Source organism: Benincasa hispida, chromosome 1 (genome assembly GCF_009727055.1).
Source record: "Benincasa hispida cultivar B227 chromosome 1, ASM972705v1, whole genome shotgun sequence".
In the NCBI taxonomy this organism is placed as follows: Eukaryota; Viridiplantae; Streptophyta; class Magnoliopsida; order Cucurbitales; family Cucurbitaceae; genus Benincasa; species Benincasa hispida.
This window is the reverse complement of record NC_052349.1, coordinates 76,207,238-76,235,019: the sequence shown is the minus strand read 5'-3', so window position 1 is coordinate 76,235,019 and position 27,782 is coordinate 76,207,238. Positions and strand designations below refer to the sequence as shown.

At 34.7% G+C, this 27,782-nt stretch overlaps 2 protein-coding genes across 2 annotated transcripts; one reads left to right on the top strand and one right to left on the bottom strand.

Annotated features, from left to right (window-relative positions):
* The first annotated feature begins 15,414 nt into the window (after window positions 1-15,414).
* Window positions 15,415-16,998, top strand: LOC120074210. Its single transcript, XM_039027628.1, has 3 exons — window positions 15,415-15,654; window positions 15,786-15,879; window positions 16,176-16,998. Exons 1-3 carry the CDS (start codon window positions 15,569-15,571, stop codon window positions 16,368-16,370), a joined length of 375 nt encoding a protein of 124 aa, XP_038883556.1. The 5' UTR covers window positions 15,415-15,568; the 3' UTR covers window positions 16,371-16,998.
* LOC120073490 (protein PAT1 homolog 2-like) lies at window positions 16,980-27,323 on the bottom strand. The gene is made up of 5 exons (XM_039026505.1): window positions 26,771-27,323; window positions 25,646-25,791; window positions 23,554-23,610; window positions 21,914-21,989; window positions 16,980-19,485 (listed from the first exon to the last, which is right to left on the bottom strand). The coding sequence occupies exons 1-5, from the start codon at window positions 26,820-26,822 to the stop codon at window positions 17,393-17,395; spliced, it is 2,424 nt and encodes an 807-aa protein (XP_038882433.1). The 5' UTR covers window positions 26,823-27,323; the 3' UTR covers window positions 16,980-17,392.
* Between the last annotated feature and the right edge of the window lie 459 nt (window positions 27,324-27,782).

The following is a 27,782-nucleotide window of genomic DNA, read 5'->3' as shown; positions in this document are numbered from 1 at the left end:
AACTCATTTCTATTCTGTAATTTTTTTAATTTAAGCATGCTACAATTATCTCTTAAATGCATAATGTGTATGTTTTTTACTATAAAATTTATATTTTGTAAATTTTGGGTTTGAGTTCGATCCCGTGTTCCACTCAAGGACCTTTAATGGTTCCTTCAATTGGTATCAGAGCAGGATTTTTGGCCAAAAATTTTCCAAAATTTCGAATTGATTTTACATTATTCTGGTGGGATTTTACATTTTGTCAATTTTCATGTGATGGATGTTTAAGAATGTGGATGTTTAAAATTGTTGGATGTTTTCGGGATTGGCATTTTAGTTTATCGTTTTCAATTTACTTTTTAGTTTGTAAGGGCCCATGTTTTGAGGCAATTAATCGCTTTTAAGTCTGTAGTTTTAAGTCCTTGAGTCGTTCGTGGGTTTTCCAATGCCGATTTGGAGAAAATGAGAAAAAATTTGATGTAGAAACGATGGAGAATGCAACTATACATTGGAAACTGTACCGCAACATTGCAACGTTGTGTCCTAGCATTGCAACACTACGACAAAGAACAGTGTTGTGTTCTTTCCGTAGCGTTACAGCGTTGTAATGCTTTGAGATGAAAAGAATAAATAGGTTCTTGTCCGATTCGATTCATGGCCCACTTGGTTTGTTCAATTCAAGTCCGGTTCGAAGGTTGGATGGTTCAGTTCAAGCGGTTCAAGGCCCGATTCGCTTATGTTTTAACCAGTTGATCATTTTTTATATAATAGTTAGTTTTTTTATTAATTTAATTAATATACATGTTATATTAATTTAATTAATTGTTTATGTGTCCAATCCCAGTCCAATAATTTTGTTTTAATTATGCATTTGGTATGATTTTTATTTAAATATATATGTCATATTGTATGTCATATAGTATAAAATCCCACCATAGGTTATGCATTTAATTTCATGCATCATTTATATTATAATTTTTATAATATATGTTTAGTTGAATAATTTAATTTTATAGCATGCTCATGCATCATATAGTATAAATGTTATAATATATGTATACATACATTAATAACATATACATGCATTATTCATAGTATAAGAGTTATAATAGATAGTATGAATGTATGTTTGAAGTATGTTATTAATAATTTCGTTACCTTAATATATAAATATTATGTATGTTAGTAATGAAATGGAATTGCAAGAAGTATGTCACCACTTTAGGGTAATTTATAATTGTTATATTATTACCTAAGTATGCTTTCATATGCAATGTCAATCTTTTTTTTTTATAAAAGTTATAATTAAATGAAATTATAATTAAAATCAATAATTCAGAATTGCATGCAAACCTTAGGTTAAAATCAACTTTTAAAATTGTTTTAAATATGATTCATATAGACCTAAGATCATTTTTCTAATGAGATTAGAAATTTAAGTTTAATCTTTGAATCGGTTTAATAGGATTATATTGATTCTTAATTAAAAGATTAAATTTGTAACAAATGTATCTATAAGGGACCTTTTGTCTAAGGCTAATTCTGTCTAGGCTAGGGGTATTTAAGTTGACGGAAACATAACATCCCTACCTAGGAACTTACCTAGAAAGGTGAATTAGATAGATTTGTTACAAGCATGCAATGTTTGATTAAAGTTTATTAAAATGTTTAATAAACATAACTAAAGTTGTTTAAACTATCCAAAGCAAATATTGTTTTTGGGCAAATTAAACAATCACTTAGTTAAAATCAGTAGTTGGATTTTCCTAAGTTAATTAACCCTAGGTAAAACCCTCATGGGAGGAAAATGGGGTATATGATACTTCATTTTTTTCCTTTTCGTGTTTCTTCTTAAAAGTTCACATCTTGAGATCCATTCTCGGCCTCGAGGCACCTTGAGTGTCCCCCTACGAATGGTGTTTGTATAGAAGAATATCAAGATGAATGGAGAGAGTGTTTATAGTAAGTGGGAGCGGAACGTGTGACAACACATCCCTCGGTCTCTCTNTGAATGGAGAGAGTGTTTATAGTAAGTGGGAGCGGAACGTGTGACAACACATCCCTCGGTCTCTCTCATTAGTTTGAAGTAAAGTCTCATACATGGCCTCGTGGCACCTTGGGTTCCCCCTACAGATGCCATTTTTTGCTTGACACTTTATTCAAACTCCAAAAATGGATGAGGGTTACTTTAGTTTTTGCCCGAATCATTTTTTCCCTACGCTTGGCTCATTGGGGCAGAACTCTGGAATTTAAAACGAGACGTTACACTTACATGAAATGTTAAGTGAGTTTAACAATTTCTAGACCAAATGATGGTGACTAATAGTTACATTAACAAGAAGTTGTTCTGTCTATCGGTTGAGATTGTCTCATTTCAGTGAATGAGCATTTGATCACCCTACGGTGGCTTTTGTCCTATCTCATTTAAGCATCATTGCAAAATAGATGTCACTTAGGGTACATTAGATTATTTTGCTAAAATTGATTGGTTTTTCTAAGTGGTTTAATGCAATATACTAATATAAATAATTTGTATGGTTTCAGCAAATTAATTCATAATGACTTCCGCAACTCTTAATTTACTCGCCGCCAACAAACTAACGACAATAATTACACAATTTAGAAAAACACAATCAACACTATCTTAATCATCGATGACCTCCAGTTTGTCCTAAAGGAGGATCGTCCTCCCATTCCAGCTCCAAATGCTGCTCGAACTGTTCGACAAGCATATGATCGATGGACACGGGCAAACGAGAAAACTCGAGTACATCTTGGCAAGCCTTCCTGAAGTCTTGGCCAAGAAGCATAAGCCCATGCTGACGGCCCGTGAAATCATGGAGTCCCTGAAGGAAATGTTTGGACAATCTCAAATTCATCTTCGATGCTCGCATGCAAGAAGGGGCATCTGTTAGAGAACATGTTCTCAACATGATGGTCCACTTTAACATGGTGAAAATGAATGAGTCTGTCATCGATGAAGCCAATCAGGTTAGCTTCATCTTAGAAACTTTACCTGAAAGTTTCCTACAGTTTCGTAGCAATGTTGTTATGAATGGGATTGACTACAACCTGACCACCTTGCTCAACGAGCTATAGACCTTTCAATCCTTGATGAAAACCAAGGAACAGAAGGGTGAGGCAAATGTTGCTTCACTCTCTATGAAGTTCTTCAGAGGTTCAACCTCTAAGACAAAATCTGTGTCTTCTTCTTCCGGCACAAAAATTGGAAGAAGAAGAAAGGTGGAAAGGAGAAAGCTAACCTACCAGCTGCTGTCCAAAATGGCAAGTAAGCCAAGGTTGCAAAGGAAATCTGTTTCCATTGCAACCACGAGAGACATTGGAAGAGGAACTGTCCTAAATACTTGGTAGAAAAGAAGAAGGCCAAGCAAGGTAAATATGATTTGCTTGTTTTGGAAACCTGTTTAGTGGAGAATGATGATTCGACTTGGATAATTGATTCGGACGCCACTAACCATATTTGTTCTTTATTTCAAGGAATTAGTTTCTGGCAGCGACTGAAAGCTATGGAGATGATGATGCATGTTGGAACTAGGCACGTCGTCTCAGCTACAACAGTGGGAGGACTTCGACTTTGTTTACGAAAATCATATGTTATACTAGATAATGCATTTTTGGTTCCATGTTTGAAAAGGAACCTTATTTCTATAAAATGTCTGTTAGAAAAATATATATATATACTATCTCTTTTAATGCAAATAAAATTTTTTATTTACAAAAATGGTGCATATATTTGTTCTGCAAATCTCTTAGATAAACTTTATGCGCTAAGACCGTTAGCAACTAAATCCTTCCTTAACATTGAAATGTTTAAAATTCTGGTAATTCAAGATAAAAAAACTTATAATTTCTCCTAAAGAAAATGCCCAACTTTGACATCTAAGATTAGGAGATTTCAATCTTAATAGGATTGAGAGATTGATAAAGAATGGATTTCTAAGCGAGTTAGAAGAAAATTCTTTACCCGTGTGTGAGTCGTGCCTTGAAGACAAAATGACTAAAAGATCTTTTACTGGAAAAGGTCATAGAGCCAAAAAACCCTTAGAGCTAGTACATTCAGACCTCTATGGTCCGATGAATGTAAAAGCAAGAGGAGGGTTTGAATATTTTATCACCTTTATTGATGATTATTCAGAGTATAAGTATATTTATTTAATGCAACATAAGTTCGAATCCTTTGAAAAGTTCAAAGAAGTCGAAAATGCATTAAATAGAACGATTAAGACATTTCGATCTGATTGAGGTGGAGAGTTTTTTATCTTACATTCCAAAACTATTTTATAGAGCATGGAATTGTATCCCAACTCTCAGCACATGGTACACCTCAACAGAATGGTATATCAGAAAGGAGAAATTGAACCTTGTTGGACATGGTTCGGTCTGTAATGAGTTATGTTTCCTTACCTGATTCGTTTTGGGGTTTTGCAGTACAGAGTGCAATGTATATTTTGAACTGTGTTCCACCCAAGAGTGTTATGAGAACATCTTTGGAGTTATGGAATGGTCGTAAAGCTAGTTTACGTCATTTCAAAATCTAGAGTTGCCAGCATATGTACTTAAGGCAAATCCTAAGAAACTGTAACCTCATTCAAAACTATGCCTATTTGTAGGCTACCCTAAAGGAATAGAGGTGGTTACTTCTTCGACTCTAAGCAAAATAAAGTGTTTGTGTCGAAAAACGTTACTTTTCTAGAAGAAGACCACATAAGGGAGCACAATCTTCACAGTAAAATAGAGTTGAATGAAATTTCCAAAGAAACTACTAAAAATTCAACAAGAGTTGTTGAATAACCCAACACCTCAACAAGAGTTGTTGATGTTGGATCATCTAGTAGGTCAAATCCATCTCAAGTGTTGAGGGAACCTCGACGTATTGAGAGGCTTGCAAATTCGCCTATCCGTTATATGGGTTTAACAGAAATCCTAACTATGGTAGATGACAGAGACATTGAGGATCCATTGTCTTACAAGAAGAAAATGAAAGATGTTGACAAAGATGAGTGGATCAAAGCCATGGATCTCGAAATGCAGTCGATGTATTTCAATTCAGTTTGGTATCTTATAGATCAACCTGTAAAGTTAACCTATAGGTTGCAAATGGATCTACAAGAGAAAACGGGGTGCTAATGGGAATGTACAAACTTTCAAGGCTAGACTAATGGCAAAGGGTTATACCCAGGTTGAGGAAGTCGACTATGAGAAGACTTTCTCACCTGTTTCCATGCTAAAGTATGGATCCTCTTGTCCATTGCCTCATATTATGACTATGAGATTTGGCAAATGGATGTCAAAACTGCTTTTCTGAATGGCAATCTTGAGGAGACCATTTATATGAAGCAACTTTAGGGATTCATAACCCAAGGTCAAGAGCAAAAGGTTTGCAGGCTTAATCAATCTATCTATGGATTGAAGCAAGCTTCTCAATCTTGGAATATAAGATTTGATACTGCAATCAAATCTTATGGCTTTGATCAGAATGTTGATGAGCCTTGTATATACAAGAGGATCATCAGCAGTTTAGTAGCTTTTTTAGTGTTGTATGTAGACGATATCCTACTCATTGGGAATGATGTAGGTCTACTGACTGGAATTAAGAACTGGCTAGTGACCCAATTCCAAATGAAAGATTTAGGAGAGGCTCAATTCATTTTGAGAATTCAGATCTTTAGAGATCAAAAGAACAAAATGTTAACTCTGTCTCAAGCATCATACATTGACAAAATACTTGTCAAGTATTCGATGTAGAACTCCAAGAGAGGTTTACTACCTTTCAGACATAAAGTTATACTGTCTAAGGAACAACATCCTAAGACACCTCAAGAGGTTGAGGAAATGAGACAGATCCTCTATGATTGGTTGTTGGCAACCTAATGTATGTGATGTTATGTACCAGACCTGACGTCTACTATGCGGTGGAGATAGTCAGTAGATATCAATCTAATCTAGGATATGATCACTGGACCACCTTTAAGAATATCCTCAAGTATCTACGGAGAAAAAGGGACTACATGCTCATTTATGGTTTTAAGGATCTGATCCTTATAGAATACACGGACTCTAATTTCCAGACTGATAAGGATTCTAGGAAATTCATATCAAGATCAGTGTTCACTCTTAACGAAGGGGCAATAGCCTAGAGAAGCACTAAGCAGTGGTGCATTGCTGACTCCACCATGGAGGCTAAGTACGTAGTGGCTTGTGAAGCTGCTAAGAAAGCTGTTTAACTCAGAAAATTCTTGAGAGATCTGGAATTCGTTTCAGACATGTCAGAGCCCATCACACTTTATTGTGATAATAATTGTGTTATGGCTAATTCCTGAGAGCGTAGGATCCACAAGCGTGAGAAGCATATAGAGCGAAAGTATCATCTCATCAGAGAGATTGTGCATCAAGAGGACGTAATCGTCACGCTAATAGATTTCGAGCACAACATTGTTGATCCGTTTACAAAGGCTCTCACGGCTAAGGTGTTTGAGGATCATCTACAGAGTATGGGTCTATGGGACATGCTACATTTAGACTAGGGCAATTGGGAGATTTGTACTGGGCGTGTTATGCCCTAGCTTATTATTTTGTGTACTTTGTATATTAGTTTGACTTTTATACTGTACATCCCACTAGCTTTAAGTCAAATGGGAGATTGTTGAGGTTGATGCTCTAAATCTCGTCGAGTCCTATAGTTTATAATTGTATTGTACAAACATCTTATTTATCTAATAAAATCTGGGATGTTTTATTTGACATTTAGTTGCATTAATTCACAAACCAATAAACTAACACCCAAGGTTATCTTGTAGCTTAAACATGTATGTAAAGACATACGGGTGGATCATATTTAAGTGATAACCTAAATGGTCTGTAGCAGATGGATAAGGCTGGGTACCTTATCCTGGTAACACTACAAGTATGACCCGCTTTGTAAGTGTTACAATTATTGTAAAGTACTACAAATGATCAGATCCTGATCAGATATGTGAGCGTGGGTATTCTATACAAAGGAGTTTGCATAAGACTGGATCACGAAATGTTTAGTCTTATTATATAATGTCATTCGTAATAGGGACTTACATTTCACCAAGATGGCCATAGGTAACATGACCTAAATTCTGAGTGAGTTGTGAACTCATGTCTATGAAGGCAGTCCTTTGATTTGTATGGGTGAGAGTGGCCAGATCGTCAACTCAACAAGCCTACCATTTTGGGGATTCGTCTTATTGGGGAGCTGGGAACACAACTACATAAGAAGGAATTCACTCCTTTCCCAACGTCAGGGTAAGTAGTTAAATTGCTCCCTTAAGAGTTGGTTCCGGGTCTTGAACAATGTGACGCCACACTCTTTCCTGACCCAAGAGGGGTTTGGTCATGGACTATGATTTATAATTCACTAGAGGGATCAGTGGTACTTAAGAAGTTAAATGTAACTACAAGGGCAAAACGGTAATTTTGGTCCAACTGTACTTACAAGCAATTTGTGAAGGGTCATTGTACTATTGACTGGTTATATCCAATGGACATAGAAATATATCTGTAGTGCAAAGAGTGCAGTAGTTGGTCTTTAGTAGAGTGCTCGATAGTTAACGGATGGTGAATAATTTAATTAAAGGAGTTTAATTAATTATTCACGTACCGTTGGAGCTTCAAGCTACAGGTCCATGAGGTTCTCTCTGTAGCTCAATGGGAATTAATGAGAATCAATTTTTGGATTAATTTAAATTGTTCAAACTAATTGAGAAAATTAATTATATGTGATATAATTAATTTAATCTAATTATATATGATATAATTAATTTAATCTAATTATATATGATATAATTATATAATATTTTGATACATTAATAATAAAGTTTATTTGACAGAAAATAAGTATTTGAATATTATTCAAATATTAATTAATGGAATTAGAATCAATATAACAATTTAATATAAACGGGATTTATATTAAATATCGTTGTTGAGAGAATTAAACTATAGTTTATATTGTATTGGATACAATATAAAACTATAGGTTATATGTTATATTTGATATAACATAATATTTTAATATATATTATATGATGAATGGTTATCATATAATATTTATTAAATTTTTTATTAAAATTAATTTATTTTATTAATTTTATTTTTAAAAAAAATAATTTTTAGGAATCCCCCCCCGTGGGGTGTTTGGTTATTTCAAATCCTCTCCCTGTGTTTTTCACATAAACCATCATAGAGAAAAATATAGAAACATTCTGAGTTTTTCCCCATCTCCTTCTCTCATCTCTCTCAATTTTCTTTCTTTCAAAATAGTCAGAGCCCACACCTCCTGAATTTTCATCCAGAGAATACAATAGAATTCTTCTGGTAGTGTTCCTTTCGGTTCAAGGGATTCTTATTGGGTTTCTAAACCCATTTCTATTCTGTAATTTTTTTATTTAAACATGCTGCAATTATCTCTTAAATGCATAATGTGTATGTTTTTGCTGTAAATTTTGGGTTTGGGTCCGATCCCGTATTCCACTAAGACCTTCAATGGTTCCTTCAGTGACCACATTATTTTTCTTTTTTTTTTCTCAAAAATACCCATTTTTATCCTATGGGTTTGACACCTTCTGATGTTTGGACTACTGGTCCAAAAATCTGTCGTTTTAAAAGTGAGTTTAATTCTGCCTTGATTGTTTCTTTCCACTGAAGCCAATATTTCTATGTTGACATTTTTCAACAGATTTTAGTTCAGAATTCTCATTTTCAGATATAATATTAAGAGGAATATTATACGCAAAATGTTGTCAATAACTACATTATTTGATTCCATCTTTTTCCTGTCATGACATAGTTTATTGAAATCTCATTATTATCTTTAGATATTTCACCTTCCTCACTAGTCATGTCGAGGATTTCTTCATTGGTATTTACATCCTCAACCAATTCTTTTTTACTATATATTATTTTTCATTTACGATGATTTTTATCTTTGGAACCTACTGGTCTACCATGCTTTTGACGTGTTCTAGACTCGTTAGTGATAACTTGTTGTGTTGGGATATCAATTTTCTATGGAACATTTACAGCTGGTATGTGTGACTTAGTTACTTTCTTTGCATCTATAAATGCATTTGGTAATTGATTTGCTATATTTTGCAAATGAATTATTTTCTAAACTTCAGAGTTACATTGATCTGTACGGGAATCTAAATGAGACAATAACGATGCATTCCATATAATTTATTTTCCCAATTTCTTAATTCCTCCTCCTAATGTTGGAAAAATTTGTTTCATTAAAATAACAATCAGTAAATCGTACAGTAAATACATCACCTTTCAGGGGTTCAAGATATTTAATAACTGATAGGTAATAATATCCAACATATATTCCTAACCTCCTTTGAGGACTCATCTTAATGCGTTGTGGTAGAGCAATTGGAACATATACTGCACATCCAAAAATTCTCTCTCAGATGGGAAATATTTGGCTCATGACTATAAGCTAATTGTAATGAGGAGTACTTATGATAAGCTACTGACCTAATGCGTACAAATGATACTATATGCAAAATAGCATGTCCCCAATGAAGGAAGCTTAGCTCTCATAAGTAATGGTCTTGCAATTAATTGTAAATGTTTTATAAATGATTCTGTTAAACCATTTTATGTACGAACATGAGCTACAAGATGTTCAACACTTGTCTCAATTGACATACAATAATTATCGAAAACTTGGGATGTTAATTCACTACTATTATCAAGACGAATGGTCTTAATTGTATAATCAAGAAATTGTGCTCTTAACTTAATTATGTGAGCAATTTCAACTTGATAATAAGCACATGTGTGACCATCTACTAGATGCATCTATTAATACCATAAAATATCTAAATGGTCCACTTGGTGGGTTAATAGGTCCATATATATCACCATAAATTCGTTCTAAAAATGCAGCTGATTCAATTCCCATTTTAGTTGGTGACGGTCTAATTATTAATTTGCCTTGAGAGCAAGCATCACATGATAATTCATTACGTTGAAGAATCTTTTGGCTCTTCAATGGGTGTCCACTTTAATTCTCACTAATTCTTCTCATCATTATAGACCATAGATGACTCTATCATACCAAATAGAAAATATATGTGGATTCATGAACTTCATGTTCATTGTTGCATATGTTTTAATTACTCGTATATGAGTATAATACAATTCAGAAGATAAAGCATGCAACTTTTCCAATATAAATTTTTCATTTGAGACGGTAGAGATAATATATAGATATTCTACATTATTCTTACTATCAATCTCAATATGATAACCATTGCAATGTATATCTTTAAAACTTAGAAGATTTTTCTTTGACTAGCTAGAGAACAATGCATTGTCAATTGTAAATTTTGTTCCTCTAGGCAAAATAATATTTTCTTTTCCAAAACCTTCGACCCAGTTTGTAGAATCTGATATTGTATTTACTTTTACTTTCAGTCTTGTCAATTTGGAAAAGTATTTTTTATTTATAAGTAATGTGTGTGTAGTTTCACTATCTGCTAGACACAGATCTTCTTTGCTCATTTTTTAATCACCCAACATATGAAAATGATCCATGTTTCTTCATTAAAAGAAAATAATTAGAGTAAGATAAATAACACTTAAAATATACAAAGGTTACTAAAAAAACATGAAGAGAGATAAAAGAAAACAACAATATTAAGTCGAGATATTTTCAAAGTCAAAAGAAACACTTGAAGTTCCATTAAATGTGTCAATCTTCTCTTTGGGAGATGCAAAAAAGTCCGCTACATCAAAATTTGTCATATATGATAGGTCAAATATGTCATTATCCTGGTATGCAAAATTTGCTTCCATATTTTTCTCTTTTTCCTTCAAGGAGGCTTGATAAAGGTCAACTAAGTGTTTTAACGTACGACAAATACTGACTAATGCCTAGTCATTCCGCATCGGAAGCAATTATTTTTAACACTCTTTGAACTCTTATCTTGTGGAGTTTTTCCTTTGTGATCATCATTTTGCGTAGTTCTTTTGAATTTTGAATGATTAGAACGATCACCAAGAAAATAATAACTATTTTTTCCTCTGCCACGGTCACGACCTTGACCACAACCACGATCTCGACCATGATTATTAACATTCACAGCATTCACTTTAGGGAATGGTATTGTTTCAGTTGGTCAAGATTCGTGGTTCTTCATCAATAACTTGTTATTTTGTTTGGCCACAAGAAGACATGAAATTAGTTTAGAATATTGTTTAAAATCTTTATCTTGATATTGCTGTTGCAGGAGCATATTCGATACATGTAGAAAATATCTTCTCTAACATATCAGCATCAGTAATTTTCTTTCAACATAACAACAATTTTGAACTGTTTTTAAATAATGTGGAATTGTAGTCACTTACTGATTTAAAATCTTGTAGCCTTAAATGCATCCACTCATAACGAGCTTTAGGAAGAATAACTGTTTTTTTATGATCATACCTTTCTTTCAAATTTTTCCACAAGATACCAGATCTTTTATTGTAAGATACTCTATTTTTAACCCTCGTGGAGATAATGACGAAGAAAAATCATAGTTTTTGTTTTGTCCTGACTGGATGTCATATTTTCTTCTTTAATTGTTTCTCCCAAGTTCATAACATTTAGGTGAATCTCGACGTTGAGCACCCATGACAAATAATTCTTGCCATTAATGTCAAGTGCTGAGAATTCTAATTTTGTAAGGTTTGTCATGGCAACACTATCATAAAATATTGTATTTATATTATAAATTTAATATGTACTAAATATGTAAAATAATATTTAATTTATTAATTATAATAAAGAGGGGAAAAATCAACCTACCTTTAGCGTTGGAAGCAATATGAGCTCGTGCTCATAATGTATTGTGAAATTGAGGAGCACAACATATGTGGAGAAAATATAATATAATGATAAATAAAATTATGTAAATTGAGTGGAAATTTGAAGTGGATTTCTCATCAATGTGTGTAATTTTAAGATTCACTAAATATCACTATTTATAGGCAAAGTGGCAAGTAGGATATGGTCTTACATTGATACCAAGCATGAATAACTACAAGGCACATGAACAATATGAAGATTGACACATGACTTCTAGGACACTAAGCAATGGACATCTGCTTATTTTTATAATATTTATAATACAAAAAAGATTTAGAGATTAGTACCTAAATTCTAGAAGAGATGCATTTTTCTTCAATATTCAACAGGAAAAAAAAGATTCTTTCTTAATGGTTTAACAAGTTGCGTTAGACAACATTTGAATTAAGGGTTTTTTTTTTTTTACATAGTTCAAATAATTACGAAGTAGGAGAGTGAACCATCGACTTTTGAAGTGATAATCAGTGTCTATGACACATTAGTTAGACTCAGATAGGCAATTCCCAAATTGAGTTTGAGCATATTTCAATTTAAATATTTTATACTTCGAAATACATGAGAATATGCATCTCTGACCCAACTCAATCGGCATTGGTATATATATATATATATATATATATTTAGTTCAGCAATACGGCAATAAATAGCCTAACCATCAATCTTTAGAATGATAATTTATTTATTTTCGAATAAGTTATACTCAAATTAAAAGAGAAAATACATTTTTTATCTTACTCAATCATCACCAGCAAATGTATTTTTTTTAGTTCAACAAATGCAGTGGTATCGAATCAAACATCAACCTTTAGAATGATAATTTATCTATTGGCTACTAAGTTATATTCAAATTACAAGAGAATATATATACATCTTTGACCTCACGCGACCACCATCAGTAAATGTTTTTTTTTCTTTTATAAGTTTAACATATGCAACGATAAAGAATTTAATCATCAACTTTTAAGATAATTTATCTATTATCTAATGTCTACTAAGTTATACTTGACTTGTTATAAACGTTACAAAATATAGTACAAATGTTATTCTTTTGTTCTTTTAAAATTGGGAATATTCCACGTGGTGGCACATGAGTGGGTGGAAGGAGTGTTTTTCCAATAAAGAACAATTCGCACGTGCCATGTGAGAGTCCTACATACCCACATGCTCATTTCAATTCAATACACACATATTCTTGTTCTTCACTCCACAAACCCTAACCTTTTTTTCTCTTTTCTTTTTAGAGAAGTGCCCCTTTTGAAAATCATATTAATTAATAACAATTTCATAAATATTTTATGCCAAATGGAAAAAAAATGAGTTTAAAATCTCATTTAGCTCTTTAATTTATTTTTTTAAAATGTTTGAACCATATATATCGTTAGGCTTTTCATTAATCTATTTAATAAAAACTTAAGGTCACATGCATTTTGTTTATTTATTTAACATCTAGTTGTTTATGTGAATTGATTGACATTGGTCATTATGCTGTTCTGATACCAAGATAGAAAGGGAATATGAAGAGAATTACAACAGACGAGAATGGAAGATGAAGAGATGCTCGGCAAAATACTTTTGTGTATTTCCTTGTATATTCATTGTACAAAGGGGCTCACTTTATACCGAGTAAATCCCTAAAATTGCGATTTTGAAGAATAAGAAAATATAAGAAAATGATATAATTATAATACAGGTGTTGCACTTTGATTGGTTCAGTTGTAACCAATTATATTCGTTCTGTTATCTGGTTATTTATAATTGTGAGAGCTTTTTCTTGCTAACTGTGTTGCTGAGTGGTTATACTCTTGATGACTTGCGTTGGCTTTCTTAACATAACTAACATTTAAAATCATAACTAGTGATTAATTTAGTTATTAGGACAATGGTTAAGTTGATGTGTTTAATATGAATCTAGAGTAATTATAATGAGTAGCACATAGTATAATTAGGTATATAACAATATTTTAAAAGGAACTAATTTTTTTCAAACTCCAAACTTATTTTAATTTTTTTTTCTATTATATCCGTATATGATAAACACGACTTCAAATCAAGCTCCCTTTTATTTGTATATATTAGCTTCTAAATTTTTAAAATTTTAAAACGTTGATTAACTCAACATTTGGTTCTTACCGAATATTATTTTTTTTAATTATTTGTTATCATTTTTATTATATGTTCATATCATATCTCAAAGAATGATAACCTAACAAATTATTTTAAAATTTCATGTTTATAAGATTGTCTATTTTAGAATTATTTCTCATTTCTCAATAGGAGATTATGTATGGTTCTCTTGTTTAATTATTGATTTCAATTTTAATTTCAATTCTTCTTGATTATGATTTTTTTTCATTGAAATTCGTTAAAGTGGTTGAATCATTCTCATTTTTTATTGATTCTTCTTGACATTTCGATCTAGATTTTGAATTCTTCTTCTCGTTGATCATGTTTTTGCTCTTGATTTTGTAACCTTCTAACTTCTAATCGCTAGTAATAATTGGAGCATAGTACTAATATGTTTTAGTGATATGTTTCTATCATTGAGAGAGTTCTATCACTAATCAATACAAAATTTAGGATGCTTATTATCAGCACAAAACTGTAGGTTTTAATATTTTAGTTTTCTTTTGTTTATCAACTTGAAAATGTTACAATGTAATTAGGTATGCAAATGAAAACTAGATATCTAAAACTATCATTGATAGACTTATTATTATTATTATTATTATTATTATTATTATTGAGTAAAAAATATGCGGGTGAATGATTCTAATCCCAAACTCCTTAATTGAGTGAACATGTTTTAAATCAAATTAACTCACCCATTTTAGGATAATAATATCTCTACATAATAACTCGACTAATAAAAATCAGTTTAGTTTAGTATAAAGTATACATCTTTGATTTAAATCCTCCCATTGCACTAGCTTTATTTTTATTTTTTTTTTAGAAAAAGGAAACTAAATACACAAGTTTTTTTTTTAAAAAAAATTTGTGGGGTGCTAAAATTGTATATTTAAAAGAGATATTTTGTAAGAATAGTGAGCATTTATTACTAAAAAGAAAGAAAAGAAGTGATATGGATGGAAAATAGACATAAAAATAGTCTCTAAAGAAGGGATGTGGAGTTTTACACCAAAAAAGCAAAGCAAAAAAACAAATCCAACAAATTCCAACTCCTCATAAGGTGGGGAACTTCCATTTCTTAATACCAATTTCACCAAAAACCAAAAATCCCTCTCTCTCTCTCTCTCTCTCTCTCTTTTCAATTCACATGTGACCAATTTCCACAAACCCCTTCAAAACCTCCAATCAAACCTAATGCCTTTACCCATTGCCATTCCATTTTTGGTAAAAGGAGCTGTAATTTAAAGGGGGAAAAAACCCCACAATCTGAGCATATGATACCAATTTTTTATTTTTAAGCATGTTTTTCCAAATTCTCATTTTACACATGCCCATTTGCTTAGAGCATAAACGTGTAGATATTTTTGACAGTTTAAAAAGTTTCTTACTCTCTTCATTAATTATTTCCTTGAGAATTATGCATTAGGCCCAAATTAGGCAGCTTCTTTTCTTTTTGCCTAGAACATCTCTCGTGTATTATATAAAAGGTGTCATTGAGGTTTCATTCACAAAAACAAAAGCTAAAGCTAAAGGAATTGTATTGGAGATTGGCAAATGGGAAGGGAGTTCAGTTTGGAGCCTGATTTATGGCCATCTTCTTCTGCTTCAAAACCAACCTTCCAATTCTCAGCAGTTCCCATGTGAGAGATAATTATTATTAATGGCCATTTTGGGCTCTTTTTTTCATTTTTAAGACTTCTTCTTCTTCATTTTCTTGTTTGTTTAAACATTCATGGAAAGTGGAATTTGGATTTTGTGTTTATGAACGTAGGGTGGCTATGCCATTTACTCTGAATCATCATCAACAGCAGATCATGGTTTTCTATAATGGAACACTTTCCTTCTGTGACTTGACTGAACTTCAGGTTGGTTATTGCTTCTTTCCATCTTTCTTTTCATTCAACTTTACCGAATAAAATTGATGGACAAAAGTTTGGATACATAGAGTTTGTTCGAATTCGGATAAGATGTATTCACATAGCTCTTACGGTAAGTGACCAGTTTTTTTACCTAATCTTCGTTAGAAAAAAGTCATCTCTTTATATATTCAAACTTCTGCAACATCTAAGATGTAATAACCAATGAAGATATAAAGAACAAACGAACGAAAGATTCAACATTTCAAGAGATTTAATGAATGTTTTCGTTACAATGTTTGCAGGCAAGGGCCATATTATGGGTTGGAAGTCAAGTGAGGAGTAGCAACGCGAGGAGCAACCCAGAATGGTGGAGTTTGCAAATGCCAAGGAATGGGAATGGGAATGCAGCTTTCTCCATTAAGAAATCTCTGCAGAGATTCCTACAAAGGAGAAAGACAAGACGAATGAGATCAATGTCTCCATATCACAAACTGTAATAAACAAACCACTTAACCCATTCAAAGTTTATGCCTCCCACCTTCATCAAACAATTAATCAATTCAATGAATCAACGACTTCTCATTTGCACCATCATTCTACCAACATTCTTGTATTGTTGAATGAAAATGGCCCAAAAAGAATGCTACAAGAAAACAAGAATTTGTTTCATGCATGTAAACGATACGATAGAAATATCTATCAAGACACGAGCATGTGATCTTTTCGCAGGATGGGGCCAGGATGAAATTAATCTCTAGAATGAGAATCTGCATCGCTTGTTTTGTAGTATTTGACATCAAGAAAGAAGCATTGTAAAAGAATTAAACATATTTGGGGGAAGGGATAGAAGTTGGGGCAAATGGTGCCTCTACATTTGAATTGAGAGTAAAACCCACAGCCAAGAATCTTCTTCTAAAGCCCATTCATGTAAAGCCAGCAAGAGCTAGAAATGGAATGTTACTGCCAAGTAAAGAGACATCATATACTTCTAATCCAGTTGTGAGAGACCACTGAAAGAATGGCCTTGAGATGAGAAACTTTGAACAAACATACATTTTCCCAAAAAAAAAAAAAAAGAAGAGAAGAGAAAAAAAAAAAGATCAGTCTGGCAAAGAGAAGACTTCTGAAAGTTTTAGAATGACTGCTGCCCTCTACAACCTACATTCTTGACTTTTCAGCCTCAAGTTAAAGACAGAGCACCAAAATAAAGCTCCCGTCACAACCCCATTAAGAATTTTGATAATACACATTTATGCATATGACTATTATTAAACAGAATAAGCATTTATCGATGAACTTTTTTTTCCAAAGAAATATTAAAAAGAAAACGCTGAAATGGATAAAGTAGAAGCCCCTCAAACAGACTCCCGTGATGTGATATGGCCATGCTACTCACCGATCATCGCGTCCTGCCTCCTCAAACCTCGAGAGCCTTCACCTCCTGAAGGAAGCAAGCGATGCAGAAAATAACCGTCTCGGTAGTAACAGAGCTTAACTGGCACTTAATCATGTTTTTCTCCTAACCCCTAACTGATTCTGAATTCATTTGCCCACTACTTCCACCATGGGCACTGAATCCAGAAACTGGCATTGAACGCTGGGCAAAATCCATTAAAAGCTTCCTTTGGGGTGCATTTGTGTGGGGAAGACTAGCACGGAGAAGCTCCACAGGCATTTCACGGCTGATGGCTCTGGCTGCCTCTGACCCTATCACATCAGTACTCGATGGCGTCTGTGAAAATAATGACTGCACTATAGTCTCATATTTACTCACACAGTACTTGGTAAGGAGACTGAAGAATTCATCAAAGGATGCCTGCCAGAGTGCACGGTTAGGCATGCTACAGTTACTAGCAGCATGAGGATCGGTTAATAGTTCAGTAGCCCTTTCAAGAATGGACTTCAGTACGATAGAGGCCCCATCTCCAGCAGAACTTCCAAGGGGGCGAAGTGGTGGCTGCTCAGAGGAACAGACAACTGCAACAAGACAAGCACTTAGTGCACGAAGGTCCATACCATTAACACAGGTAGAAACAGTCTTGGAAAGATTAGATGTTGTCTCAGCTGCTCCAGGATCAGATGGAAGTCCACCAAACAAGAACCTTAAGTGACGAAAAATAGCCATACAGACAATTCGTGCAAGCTCGCTACCAGGGAAAAGCAACTTCAGGAATTTAGAAAGAAGCTTTCGACCTTTGGGAAGAGAGACCAAACGCAAGAACACAATGTCATCTTTTGGAGAGGGGCCAACACCATGGCTACTTTTTCCAAGTGGGTCAACAAGCTGAAGTGATGCTGCCAAACCTTCCAGCAGCATCTGCCGCCTTCGTCTAAGCTGGACTCCTCCATCTTGTGGCTTATTATGTTGTAAAAGCCGATCAATATCATCTATATCGAGAAGAAGACAGAGGCCATCTTCAATGGTGATTCTAGCAGCAAGCATCGGTTCCTGCTCCAGAGGCCTCTCAGATATCGTCTGTTCAGAACTACCATCACATGAACCTGACAACGGAGGATCAACTTCAAGCAGGGGCCGAGGTCTACGAATAGAAGCAAGGGGGATTTTTCCCAATGAATCGGGTGTGGAATGAGAGTGCTGATCTGAACCACTACGAGATCGGGATGGAAGCTCTCTTAATCGAGATGGACAAAATGCATTTTTCAATCTTGAACCAGCAGCTTTTTTGGCAACACGAGCCTGGTGATAGTAGTCATCTATGTAAGGATCATTGCTGTGGGTGGCAGCATGCTGCATCTTCAGGATACTCTCAATCTCATCAGCCGTCATATGCTTAGATCTGAACTGGATGGATCCACTATCACTCTTTTGACTACCGGTTTCAGAACCTTGCTGAGAAGAACGCATGTTATGTTTCCCTCGCTGCGACTTAGGTTTCTGGTCCCTCACATCGGTTAATCCGAGCATTGCTCTGTGTGAGGATTGTGAATGGGCATTATAGAGCTGAGACTGAAGAGCTGCAAAATGCGCCAAAGATGGTTGAACTGGATGATGCAGCCTGTGTTGTTGCAGCTGCTGATGAGCTGACAGTAACTGAGGGGACAGAAGGCCATTTTGATGAGATAGTTGCTGTTGCAATATACTGTTAAAGAGATTTGAGTGGTCCCCATGCAATAGACCTGCATTGTTAACCCATTGATTTTGTGGCCTGCTACTAAAAGAAAGGCCAGGAGTGGTGAACTGGTGCATGTTGCCTCCATAATGCAAGCCATGATGCATACCAGCTAACTGCAGATTAGACTTAGATAAAGAAGTGATGTTTGGTGCAGAGAAGGGTAACTGACTTCCATCTGCAAGAGATGGGATATTTAAGTGACGAGGTGAACCATGTTGAGATCTACTTCCTGGAGGAGGGAAGGATGTGAAAGAAGATTTCGGTACTAGAATTGGTTCACTAGAAAAGTGATGTTGTGTAGGTTGCTGCTGTGGGTAAGAGGATGTTCTATACAAAGGTTTCGGATCTGGAAGACGAACGGAAGATTGAGGTTGAGATGACCATCTCTTTTCCTCCTGAGCACATTCTGAATCAAATACATGCTGCTCTAACCAATTACAAAAGTCTCCATCTTGTGCCCAATCAGTTGCAGATGAACCTAAAGATAATGATACAAGCACAAGCACAAAGAGAGATGAATTACCATTAGAATTAACAATGAAATTATAACTTAAAGGATGAGACAACACATAAACTGAAGAAAAAAAATATCATACACCATAATTTATTAAAATAATCATGAAAGAGAGCCAATTAGCTCTCTGCTTCTTACAGCACATAAAATACCAAGATGGTGAAAGAAAATAAAACTCTCATTTGCAATAAGTTTCTTTCACTTATGCTTCATAGAACTCAAGAATAAAAGTAAAACAACTCCTACTCAAGCGAGGTTATTCTTTTTGTTCTTCTAAGACAATCTTTCATTATAGGTATCCAACGCATCATGGATACCCAACCTCTAAAAAAGACAGCCACAACAAAATCTTACTTTTTCAGTTAGGTTCATCAATAGTAAAGGTCCAAAGGTCCTTTCAGTGTGTTAGCATTAGACTTGCAAGAAGTCGTACCATCAGGTGATGGAGGAGGCCTATTCCATCCACCATCCCAAAATAAGCAAGTGGTCCATCGGTGGGCAACCTTTTTGCTATTTGTTGAATATTCACCTCAAGAAAAGTAAGAAAAATTTAATAGTAAAAATCCCATAGGAATGTGTGGACCGTGAACTATACAAAATAGTGACTGTGGAGTAATTACAAAAAGTCTTTGAAACAAAGCCGGGAGGGAAACATGAAATCTATCGAGGGACCAAATACCACTTGGATCTCTCTCCAACTCTCATCGGTTTTTGCACTCACTCAAAGTATCCCACAATATAGCGCACACCCGGCAAGCCATAGAAAACTGCTCACAAAAGAGTGGATGGAAGAGGAACTCCCAGTCCCCAATCGTAGCACAAGTATCATTGTGCTATGCTAGCGAGAAGTTAAATGTCTGACAGGAATGGTTTCACACACATACCGCAAACTCATATCTTCAAATAATATAGTCCAAGTCTTCCTCTGCCTTCTAACAGAAAATATAACAAACTGCAAATTCATTGTGTCAGCTTTTCCATCCATAAAACTTGTCAGGTATAGAATTCAACTTTCCTTGGAATCTAAAATGGGGGAAGGATCTAAACAAACTACGAAAAAGATATTTGCATGAGGGGCCGTCTGAAGGATTGGGACTAACCCCTTCTCCAAGTTTAAGTACAACAGCCTCATGCATAGACGAAAGAGAGAGAACCTCCATCGCTTCCCTATCAAACAATGAATGACAAAACCTGAACGAGACCACACAACACAATGAAAATGGCCATTCAACCCCACTCGACAGCCATTCAAAAGGATGAGGAGCAAGGGGAAAATGCCAAAGCCATTTGATTATCAGAGCTTGGTTAAGAATCCTTAAATTCCCAATTTCTGACCCTTCCCAAAGGAAAATGACCTCTCAATGACCTCCTACTATACTATGTGCAACCCTTTTCCTTTTCCTTTTCCTTTTCCTTCTTCCACCCATTCCCAAAGGAAATTACGCAAAAGCTTCTCAAGACTCTTAACAAGTTTCACTCCAAGCTCTAAAAAGGGAGAATCAATAAATAGGGATACCACTAAAAACAAAACAAAATCAAGGTAAGCCTACCAATTTTGAAGAAAAAGACTTCTTTCCACCACCAAAAGATTCCAAAAAGAAATGGCTATAGGATTACTTCCAAGAGGGAGACCAAGGTTAAAAAAGGGGAAGAAGCCGACCTTAACCCACCACATCCGCCCACCTTTGAAGCTTCTCCACATCACAATTGAGCCACATAACCTAACATTTACTCTTGGTTAATCCTCCGCCCATACCTATCTTTGAAGAACCCCAAGATATGATTCACGATTGATAACGAATAACTCATTTTTTTTTTATAAGAATAACCACACGGGGATCCAAATAATGAATCATCATTTCCAAAGCAAAAGAAGATAATATCATCCACAAATAAAAGGTGGGAAAGAACCGCATTATCCTTCTGAATCACAAAGGGCTCAAGGATTTTACCAACAATACTCTTAGAGATAAGCCTACTTAAAACATCCACAGTAGAAGGAAAAGAAATGAGGATAAGGAGTCTCCTTGTCTATTCCTTTCATGTTTTGCTTTCATGTTTCCCACGTTTGGAGACTTTCATTCGAAACTTGAAAGGAATATAAAGACTTGTCCGTTGACAGAAGCAGAGAGAGACTGGCAGTTCTTTGGGATCTAATTAGGATGCATTCTCCTATATGGTGCTCTCTCCACAAAGACTTTTATAATTTTACTTTGCTGCAAATTATGCCAATTCAGAGTCTTTTGTAATCCTCTGGCAGTTGAGGGATAGCTCATTTCCTTCACTTGTACTTCCTCCCTTTTTTATGAATATGCACGTTTATGCTTCTTATCCAAATAAATAAGTAAATAAATGTGTTTATATAGAAATTCCACTGACAAAAAAAACTCACTTTCTCGAGAAAAAGAACCAGATCCTCGATCTCCAATGACTCCTGGATGTCTTGGTCCAGTAACAACTTTGTTCAACTGCACAAAAGAAGGAAAAAAAATGAGCGATGTTACAATGAAAATTATTGTTTCCATTCACAAGAAGAAGATCATGAAAGAAAGAAAGAACAATGATCGGTGAAACAGCTAAACTGCTGGATAAAAGAATATTGTAAATTCATATAAAAACGCAGTACTGTTTCTCATCTAAAAATATGGGCCATTTTTTTTATTGGTAGGATACAATCATAGAGAAATGAAAGAAGAGCAAGAGCATACAAAATACAAACCCACAAAAAAAGCCCTCAACAGCTTACAAGAACAAGCTCCAATCCAAAAGAATAATACTAAGTTGGTAATTACAAAAGGTTCGACAAACAGACGCCAAAAGCAGGCTTTAAGCCTCACCCCCTCCCCTAAACCTCTTCTAAGGACCTCTCCACCCTCTAAAAATTCTAGTGTTCCCCTCAATACACACTTCCCACAAGATAGCAAAACAACAAGTCGGCAACAACACATTCCCCTTATCACGGAATGGCAAATTCATCACAATCACCTCAAACAATGACCAAGAATCTAATCCCAAAAAACCTAAGACACCAACTCCAAAATACAACATAAGCTCAGGATAGAGTGCAGTTGATGGCAGCATAATGAGCTTCCGATCAAAACAAGGGCACTGATTATCAATGAAAGTGCATCTGTACGGGTGAATCTTCTTTTTTTTCTTTTTCTTCTTTTTGTAAGAAATGAAAAACATTTCATTCCAAAATAGCCACCAATACAACAACCTAGTGGGCTAAGAGACACGGAATCCCTTCCCCAACAAAATTACTTGAAATTAGTTTATTGTCTATAAATGTGAGTGAATCTTAGCACAATTAACTGATCCAAGCAAGGGTAAAAGCATGGCAAGTATGCATGGAGGCTCCCAATATAGCATTTGAATGGAAATGAACTGCCAACAGAGCCAACCGATAATCATACCATTTGAAAGCACCTAAACCTCCCCCCCCCCCCCAAAAAAAAAAATAATAATAATAATTATGTTGCGTAGCAACAATTATGCTAACATTTTCTTAAAGATCTCTTCTTGCTAAAAGTGTCTCCCAGCCAAATATCGTACACAGGGGCTAAGCTAGACTGACATTGCTATAAACCGGTACATAAACAGTGAATGTCTTTTTAAAAAGTTAGATTATTTTCTATAAAGCAAGTTAGTTTATTGTCTGTAACATGAGCTTCAGATGCACATACATGAAAGTATTATCTTCTTAATAAATTTTATTTGATGCAAGTGTTGGCTCGTAACTAATATTCTATGGGTTAGCATATTTTCTGTCAGCAGAGTAGTTGTAACCATCCAGTAACCAAAGCAACTGATATCATGATAGTACGTGGTGTAAATCTTTTACCAAAGTAACAAACAAAGTTGAAATTGAAATCACGTCTAGACTGCTGCATATCATCTGGATGTTTTTCTCTATTTAAAGAACTTTGTAATTTAATTCAACCAAAAAGGAGTATAAGTAGATCACACCAATAAAAAATTTCAAGTGATGTTTATCCATCTTTATTTGCATAATTATCAATGGAGGCATACCTTAGCAAAAGTACTTGCCAAATCATCCATTTCCGATAAAGATCCCAACCCTGCACTCTGAAAAAGAAAAAGAAAAAGGTAAAATTAAATTTGATTTCCATATCTTCCACTTAGCCGTTTTAAATATATATTATTTTACTTTGTATATTTAAAACCAATAAAAAATGATCAACAAGGACAAGAACAAGAACAAGAATAATAAACAGTAGAAATGCTTGACATTAAATAGTGACTAATTAATCTGGGGATAGGGATCAACAAGTTATTGAAAATTGTTTTTCTTGACAGGGGGCTGAATATTTATTCCATAGGGGCTTATTCGATCTAATCGTATATATAATTAGCATAAAAGATAAAGACTTCCAAAAAAACGTTCTCAGGGGAGGGAACCAAATAAAGTTTTTAGTTCATGAATTTCAAAACATAAACTTTGATCATGTCATCATATGAGGCACAATTGAGAGAAGAAGATGAAAGAAAATAATAGTTACCCCAGTCCCCAGTCACTCAGAAAGCAACATCACACATGATACCCGTTTAAAATCCTAAAGTATTATTATCCATGGGTAAAGTGGTGCAAACATATACATAAAGGTAAAGACATTAAAATCCCTCGAAAGAAAAGATTTATGTCTGTGATAAAGAACAAGCAGTCCAACTAGAGAAGAGAAACTGCACGGTAAAAACATCAACAGTGTATGGAATAAAACTCTAATCAGTAACTATGAAGGTAACGAAAATCCTGCATCACACGTCCAAATAGAAGCTTAAAATCTTAGTGTGCTCCGAGTTTAATTTGCATGTGCACATCTAACTACAAGAAGTCTTTTATTTTAGCTCCAGGAAAGCATGAAAAGAAAATCCACTATATGAAAAAAAAATTGGCAGGGACAAACATCCTATGGCATATTGCACGAGCCTAAAATGAAGCAAAGGGTAAGAACCAAATTTTGATTGAGAAAAATGAAAGAAAGACAACGAAACAAAAAAAAATTAAAGGAAATTTCCACTCACCATGGTTACCAATAGCTATATGTTCAAAAACTATCCATTTCTCCCCACCCAAATTCCCTATATGATAGACATGCTATGCTTCTTTTTTAAAACAACCAAATTTTCTTTGAAGAAAATGAATCAGCAAACAGGCGGCAGGCCTACAGAAAGAATAGCCCACAAAAAGGACAACCTACAAGAACAGCCCTCAATCTTACAAAATCAAACCTAATGGGTAATTACTAAAAAGCTAGTCACATATGCCCAGCAGGAATTGTAGAATCCAATACAAGACCACGGCTCACTGAGAGGCCCCTCAAACCATTTCAAAGTCTGTATTTCTTTTATTAAAAGACCAACATCTATGGAGACGAAAGGAAAGAAAACAAGGGGGTAACCAAGCCTACAAAAGAGAGCACCCTAGAGGAAGAGTCTCCAATCTACCAAAATATGACTTGACAAATAATTAAAAAAAGAACTTGTCACAGTATCACAGACACCCAGTGACAAACATTAAAATTGACAAGGGCCCAAATATTGAAAGGTTCCATCTCAACCCCACAAAAGATTCTGGCATTTTATTATCTCTCTCCCAAATACCTCACATCAAAACACACACCCCAGCCTTCTATTAAAAAAAAGATAAACATAAAAATAAGACCCTCTCCTTCAGCGCGACTGATGGAGAAAGAAATCCCCCCATCATATCACTAAACACTATGTGACCAGCTAACAGAAAATCACTCCCCAAAAAATTTCCAAACCAAACGCATATAAGTACAGTTCCAAGATAAGTGATTTGGATCTTTCTCTGCCCTCCTAGAAAGAATACAGCAAAATTGCCCGACCCAAGGACAACATCTTCCTTGAAAGCCCATTCACTGTTTAAATTCTTCCATGAATAACCTATACGATAAAGAACTCTACCTTTGAAATTTCACCTTCCAGGGAACCAGACCTCCCCCAACTCTACATTAGCATGCAATCTTAAGAGTTAAGACTTAATTCCCAGATGACGAAAATGAAAATATGACCTACTCTCTTTTATACATGAAACAAAAATAGAATGCAGGAAACATAACAGTGAACTAAAATCTACCTCTTCCCGAACAAACAAATGATACTCTTCATCTGTAGATCCAAATAAAGGGACATCTTCATCTTCTTCTAAACCACCCAGCTCCACTTCTCCCACGACATTTTGACCAAAAAACTCATATCGTGAAGCATCAAAGAGCGAATTGGCTGCATGAATAAAAATAAGATTATCAATTAATCATTTTCAAAAAGAAAAGGACGAAAAAAGATTTCATCAGCTGAAGGCCAACTAATTTGTCCCAATTAAAATTTTCCGCCTTTCTGCATATCTCAAAACCTAGTGAGATAGTTAGATCAAATAGGAAACAGAGAGCTCAACAAGAATGGGAAGCTAAAAACAGAAGGATCCCAAACCCAGCAGCTGAGTAACCAGATTCAATTACAAAAGGTCAAAAAAAAAAACAAACCAGATAAAAGCTATGAGAAGGTAAAGGCTAAAGCACACCATTCCAAAGTTATTAAGAGCTATCAACAATAATACCATTCAAGACACACACGCACACACACACACAAAAGGTTTGTGAAGCATGTCTTCCAAGTTCCAACAAATCATGAATTACTAATACTTCTTGAATAAAAGAACAAAACAGGAATGCAAAACTCAATAACAAAAATTGGACAACGAATCATCAAATGATGTAGGTCTCTGGGAGCCTTCTTAGACTTAACCTCCCCTTAGCCACAAGTCGGATCACACGGATCATACCACCATATAAATGACCGACTTAATCGCAACAATACATAACATTCGACGCCATTAAACATTCAAAAGCAAGCACACTTGCAGAACAATTAAAAAAAAAAAAAGCTTCAGCATGAAGAAAAACTTCAACAAAAGGTAGATAGATGTGAAAGCAAGACACAATTAAACTACAAGTAATCGACCAAAAAAAAACTAAAATCATCCAACACAAGGTCCCAAACTACCTACAACGCCACAGCCCTCTATATTACACCAAAAACAAAACCCACCAAACTTTTTCATCCACCGACTTGTCAGCACATCCAAACAAGCTCCAGAGGAACTCGATCGCAAAGGTGGCAAAACGATTCCAGATATCCATGGACAAAAAACAACAACGACAACAAACCAAAACAAATCTCGAAGCAGGAACAATGAGCTCACCAGAGGAATTCTCCGCAGAGTCTCTCAAATCCTTGACATCAGGTTGTTCCATGGCATAAGAAAGAATCAACCAACCTCGAAGAATCACGTAGAGGGACGAACCATACAAACAAAAAAAGAAAAAAGAACAAACACACACACACAGAGAGAAACAAGCAGCAGAAGAGCAGGAGTAGACGAAGAAGCCGAGAGAAACTACAACCAAACAACAAAAAACAACGGTGTGGTCGTCGTCTTCGTCGTTCTCCTCCGGTTACGAAGCAATTCACCCCCCACAAACGCGGTGGCTTCTATTCTAGGGTTATCTGAAACTGAAAACGGAGATTTACAAGAAGAAAAACGACAGCATTCGAAGAATTGAAAAGGGTTACAGATTCAGGCTAAGAAGTGAGGACCATGAGAAGAAGAAGAAGGAGAAGAAGAAGACCCATCTCTCTCGAAGAGAGAGAGAGAGAAAGAGAGAGAGGGATACAATAGGAACATTTTGGAGGTTGGGCTTAGGTAATTACAGGGATGAAAGGTCGGGGAAGAGAGAGAATGAAGACGAAGACTTTTTTTCCTTTAATTTTTTTAATATCATTTTTATCCCATTTCTTTTTAGTACAACAATTACGGGGATTGGATCCAACCTTCTACCTCTATGAAAATTTTCATTTTTATCCATTTTATTTTTATATTTTTCGATATTCAAATTTAATTCAAAAATTTTAGATAAATTTTATATTCGTCCTTTAGAAATTTCAATTCAATATTTACATTTTATAGAAAATGTTTTGTAAATATTTTTTAGTTTTTTCTATTTATAAAAATTTCTCATAGTTTTAATAATGATAATAGTTTTCATTTGTGATCCAAAATTTATAATAAAGAAACTAATAAATGAATGAAAAAACCTAAAATAATCTACCATTATCTACCAAGTTTAAAATTTCTGGAACGAAAGGATTACGATTGGGATGAACTTAAATTGAATAAAAAACTTAACAATTTTCGAAGTACAAGTGTTAAAATT